At 41.0% G+C, this 6,031-nt stretch overlaps 1 protein-coding gene across 1 annotated transcript; it reads left to right on the top strand.

Annotated features, from left to right (window-relative positions):
- Positions 1 to 1,616: 1,616 nt before the first annotated feature.
- Positions 1,617 to 6,031, top strand: eif2b2 (eukaryotic translation initiation factor 2B, subunit 2 beta). The gene is made up of 8 exons (XM_041805639.1): positions 1,617 to 1,909; positions 2,357 to 2,477; positions 4,765 to 4,916; positions 5,013 to 5,176; positions 5,292 to 5,387; positions 5,462 to 5,599; positions 5,678 to 5,744; positions 5,836 to 6,031. Exons 1-8 carry the CDS (start codon positions 1,738 to 1,740, stop codon positions 5,991 to 5,993), a joined length of 1,068 nt encoding a protein of 355 aa, XP_041661573.1. The 5' UTR covers positions 1,617 to 1,737; the 3' UTR covers positions 5,994 to 6,031.

The following is a 6,031-nucleotide window of genomic DNA, read 5'->3' as shown; positions in this document are numbered from 1 at the left end:
CTCGTGTCAGATCCTCTGACAATCAATTATGGATTAGCCTTCAACTCTGCGGATGTAGTATCATAATCCGCCGCTAAGAGCCGCCACACACATGCTCCCTCCGTCATGACGTCATCTTAGTCAGAGTTAAAAGCACTATGAAGACCTTCTGCAGTCGCCGGGTGCGGTGGCGCGCGCCTGTAATCCAAGCTACCGGGAGGCTGAGGCTGGCGGATCGTTTGAGCTCAGGAGCTCTGAGCTGCAGCGGACTATGCCGATCGGGTGTCCGCACTAAGTTCGGTATCGATATGGTGCTCCTGGGGGAGCCCGGGACCACCAGGTCGTCTAAGGAGGGGTGCACCGGCCCAGGTCGGAAACGGAGCAGGTCAAAGCCCCCGTGCCGCTCAGTAGTGGGATCGCGCCTGTGAATAGACGCTGTAGTGCAGCCTGAGTAATACAGCGAGACCCAGTCTTTTTACACACAATACCAACACCTCACTCACTACACACACGAAACACATCACACACAATCATCAAACTCTAGCTTCACTTCTTATTTTTCATCTTCACCTCAACATCAACTACTCCTAAACACCCACTACTCTGCTGTCCTACACCGCCTCCACCTGGACCAAACATCACACTACAAGCACTTGGTAACGCTTCTCAACACTCCTCTCTTGCCTCCATTTATGTTTTCCATTCAGCTTCATCACTTAAAGCAGAAACTTCAGTTGAATTAAACAAGAGACGATCAAAGAGTTGACACAGACGGAGTGACTGGTTATGGGGGCACGATTTATATTATTAGCATATGTTCTTACCTTCACCCTTGGGTTAAAGTATATTGATTCAAGCTAAAACTTTGACCTAACTTTTATCAAATCTTAACTCAAACTGCTTCATATTTTCTCATTAATTCAGAAAAGGAGGCTCAACTAAAGTTTGCCCTCAGAAATATATCAGTGTTGATATAGGGATTATCCCGGAAAATATCATTTTAGCAAGTCTAACTGTTTGATACAACTGGGATTAACACTTTTTAAAATTGGACTGGGAATTTTGGGTGGGCTTTTGCCTTTGAAATGTTCAGAAATTTTCCTAGAAATGTCAGAGAGTTTGTTTGGATGTTTCTGTCATTTTACTTTAATTTTGGAGAATATTTTTCTAAATGTTGGGGAATTTGCTGTAAAAGTTTAGGGCGGATTTGCACCGAAGTTGGGGGAATTTGCTTAAAAACTTTCATTAATTTACATGGAATGTTCACTTTAATGTTAAGGCTTTATGATCAAGTTTAACTGAAAGATTTGAGGGGAATTTGTTGAAAACTTTGGGTACTTTTTAAAGGATACTTTAAAAATATGTTTAAATTTTTTTTTTACAGACGTTTTACGTCATTTTTTTCCAAGAAATTCCGGTTCAAATACGAGGATGATTTTTTATTTATGAGGTCCTACCTATCCCCAATAAGTGGCAGCAATTAAAAAATGCACTCCAAATAAAAGCTCAGGTCTTGGTTAAAACGTCTATTTTCTTGCTCCCTTTACATGTAAAAGTAACATCTGGCTGTTCTCCAGCAGGGTAGCGCTATTGCAACTCTAACGCCTGACTCCATCGACCATCAAACATAACGAAGAAGAATAAAACCCGGAAGTACTCCAGAAGACCATCCCTGTCTAGACAGTTGCATGTTGATTTCACGTCTAACGTTGAGCAACGCCGTGCCTACTCTGTCACCAAGTTAATTTTTCAGCAACTATGCCGGGCCCAGACAAAGAAGTAGAGCTCACGGAGAGGATTGAAGCCTTTCTGTCCGATCTGAAGCGCGGAGGGAGCGGGACGGGGCCCCTGCGGGGCTCGGCGGAGACAGCCCGAGAAACGACCGCCCTGCTCCGAAGAATAACCGCCCAGGCTCGGTGGGGCAGTGCAGGTGCGTCAGGTTACTCTTTATTTACATGTTATCTCAGACATTACAGCAACCCAGATGTTCATTTAGCTGTCAGGAGTGAATGGTTGACACATCTGCTTTAGAATAAGCAGCTTTTTAATCACTTAAACGTTTAAATATCTTTCAAGGGATCCCCTTTTTCGGTGTAGCAGGTTTCTAATGAGCCTGCTGTTACACCTGTTTTTTAAGAGTTGGGAAAGGGCAGCTCATCAATAACTCAGTCAGCTTTACAGAGAGGAGAACATGTTAGTTTGGCAAAGATCTGGTCAGATTACAAACCAAACACTTCATTCATGCAGTGTATGAATAAGAACATGGTATTAGAGATTGAGTGAAGATGACACAGCTGGTACATGATCTCAATGTTACATTCTTCTGTACATACTACTTGCACACCCTTACATAAAGCATATTTCTGCTCTGTTTCAGGTGATCTGATGGAAATAATCCGAAAAGAGGGCAGGAGGATGGCCGCTGCCCAGCCATCAGAGACCACTGTGGGAAACATGATCAGACGAGTCCTAAAGATCATCAGAGAGGAATATGCCAGGTGAGGAAGCCTCACAGCTGTTTGAACCACTTTCTGTACTGGGAAAGTAATAGACTATGGCCAATGATTACACAAACATCTATGACACAGATTGGTCATTTCTCTGGGTTGCCAGTTTATGGACTCTTTGAAAGTTGGTACTTATTTTCTCTTCCAGAAAATCAGATTGACCCAGTGAGACTTAATGTCATTTTTCAAGGTAGCTCTACTGTTGATTCAGCATTTTTTAGATTATATTGAGATTTCTAGTAAACAGTTTAAGTTATGTCAATTTAAGAAAATGATGATAAATGCACTTCAATGACTTTCAAGCTTTCTCTGTGAGAACATGAAACAATCATGAGTTATAAAAGGAGCCAAGATAATGGAAACTTGGACAAAGTGTGCATTTTGTTTTCATTGACAAGATGTGACACAACAAGACTAAAAGATTAATGACTTTCAAAATCCAATAGACAAGTACAAGTTGATGATTTAAACAAGAATTATCAAGCTGGAGTGACTATTCTCTGTATAACAGTATAATATCAATAAACATACAGGGATACCTGGATTTTGACTGCTGGCAAGATGCACTGACTAGACTCCTTCATGATGACTTCCTGTAGGTGCATTTTGGGGTTTTGTTGGCAAAACTTTGTGTCTAATGCTGATGTGTTCAGGAGGGTGGGGATTGGAAAAGTCAGCTGCTGGATACAGGAGAAACAGATGTGCTTCTACAAGCATCTGCCACACTCTCCCGGGTCTGATCATGCACACCGCATACTGGGTGTTTGGGTCTTGATGGGTTTGACCAGACCTCGGGGCAGCCACGTGTGTTGTAGAAGGGTCAGCTGGGAAGTGGCCAAAATTGGTCAAATGTTGCAAAAATTGATTTAAAGCGGAAAAAAGGGGCATAAATGAGTGAAACAGGGATGAAAGCTGTTGAAAGTAGCAGGAATAAATATTTTCAGTATGAAAACCAATAACAGCTTGGCACATTTTTTAGCTCCAAAATGAAGTAACTGTTAGCTAGGATGGTAGCACCAATGCTACTGATCCGACACACATGCACTGACATCATGAATATATAAATAAATCACAACTGGAGAGGACCCATTCTCTGAGTTTATCAGGGGCCCAGCCCAGCCACTTTGTAGGCAGGCCTAGGTTCAGGCATCTGATCAGGATGCCTCCTGGTTGTAGTGGCCTTCCTGTGGTGGTTTGCTGTAGGGCTGAATGATTTGGGAAAATAATCTATTTGCAATTTTTTTACCCAATGTTGCGATTGCAGTTTAATATGCTATTATTTCTGAAGTTCTTCATTTCATGCAATTCACAACAAAAACAAGAAAATCATTCTATACTATAACCGACACAATGTTAATTAAAGTAGGGCAGAACATTTTTTAAAAATATCTAATTTTGATGATTTTTTACTCATTTTGCAAATTTCATACGAACTGTTGTATTAAAGGGAATGATAATTGTTATATAATTCTCATATTTAATAAGAAATACATACAAAAAAGGCACAAGATTGATTGCATGATATATAATACATAGCATCGCTGCAGCAAAAAAATGTCTGACACAATGTTGACACAAATTTCAGGTTAAAGAAATATTGCACCTGCTGTGATTTGAAAATAGCAGGAGGCAATATTGCAATTTAATCTAATTTGCGATTAATTGCCCAGCCCTAGTTTGCAGTCATTTCCAACTGGGAAGAAACCACTTTGCAGACCAAGAACTTGCTGGAGGGCTTGTGTATCCCATCTGGCCCGGTAATAACTTTAATTTCCCAGAGAGGAGCTAGAAAATGTAGCTGAGAGAGGGATGTGTGGGTTGATTTCTGTACCCTGCTGCTTGTGCAACCTGAAGCCAGCAAAGCAGAAGAAAATGGATTGATAGATGGAAAACTAGACTGGAATATTCCAAGTTTTTGTCAATTGTAACTAGACTAAAATTGAAAGAGGACAATATTGCAAAAATGTGACTTAAACTAATCATACTAAATCTAATCAACTAAATTTATAATAGCTGCCAAAGTAAGACTGCCTGAAAGTAGCCTTTTCAGTTCCAACAGTTCAGTTGAAACCATAATTTACGTTTTCTTCATCAACATGTTTGTACTCGATGATTCACTGGTCTTGATTTTTTACTACATATACAAAGAATATACCCTGGTCTAGTACCGCCTATATGACAGAAATGTCTGTGAAAATGATTGCAGGACTCATACAAAAACACCAAAGCTTGGCACGTTTTCGTTGTAATAGTTCTTCTGTGCTATTCTTTTCTGCAGATCTCGAGGTAGCAGTGAGGAGACGGACCAGCAGGAATCCCTCCACAAGCTGCTGACCTCTGGAGGACTTAGTGAGGAGAACTTCAGGCAGCATTTTTCTGCACTGAAAGCCAACGTGATCGAGGCCATCAATGAGTTGCTGACTGAGCTGGGTATGCTTTAGTTAATTTCAACTTCTTTATCTATCTCAGATATTCACAGAGATCTGTTATTAATATGTGGTATTTTCTTACATCTGCACTCTTTAGAGGGAACAACTGACAACATTGCAATGCAGGCCCTGGAGCACATTCACTCTAATGAGGTCATTATGACCATCGGGCGCTCTCGTACTGTGGAGGCCTTCCTCGAAAACGCTGCACGAAAACGCAAGTTCCATGTCATTGTAGCAGAATGTGCCCCCTTCTGCCAGGTAAGTCAGACTCATTAAAATACAAAACTTAAAGTAAAAATTTAAGTTAAGCAAAAAAATAAAGCATGGTGTCACTGACATGGACTATTTTAATTTTTGTATTATGTTTCTCCAGGGACATGAGATGGCAACCAGTCTGTCAAAAGCTGGAATTGAAACAACAGTGATTGCAGACGCTGCCATATTTGCAGTCATGTCTCGTGTTAATAAGGTATTATTGACTACAGACCGCATTAAATCAGCAAGTCAAAGTAGGTGTCTTTAACTGTACTGTGGTCTCTTTAGGTTATCATTGGTACACAGACAGTTCTGGCGAATGGTGGGCTAAGGGCTGTGAATGGGACACACACTCTGGCACTCGCAGCCAAGCATCACTCAACCCCTCTGATCGTTTGTGCTCCCATGTTCAAGCTCTCACCTCAGGTAAGAAGGTTATTTAATCTGCTGTATCTCTTATTTCAGCTGGCAAGACCTTCTGATAACAGTATTTTCTGTCTTTAGTTCCCTAATGAAGAAGATACCTTCCATAAGTTTGTTTCCCCACATGAGGTGCTTCCTTTCACTGAAGGTAGAGCCCACATTTATTTAAAACAATGACTCTTGATCTTTAGAGGGAGCTTTTCAGCCTTTAAATTCTCTCTTCAAATTTTGTATTTCAGGTGAGATTCTCTCAAAGGTGAATGTGCACTGCCCTGTGTTTGACTACGTCCCCCCTGAGCTCATCACGCTGTTCATCTCTAACATTGGAGGACATGCGCCGTCATACATCTACCGACTGATGAGTGAACTTTACCACCCAGAAGACCACGAACTTTAACTAATTTAACAGTAAAATAAATGTAATTAAATGATGAA

This window comes from Cheilinus undulatus, linkage group 14 (genome assembly GCF_018320785.1).
Source record: "Cheilinus undulatus linkage group 14, ASM1832078v1, whole genome shotgun sequence".
Taxonomy (NCBI): domain Eukaryota; kingdom Metazoa; phylum Chordata; class Actinopteri; order Labriformes; family Labridae; genus Cheilinus; species Cheilinus undulatus.
This window is presented reverse-complemented; position numbering and strand designations above follow the sequence as displayed.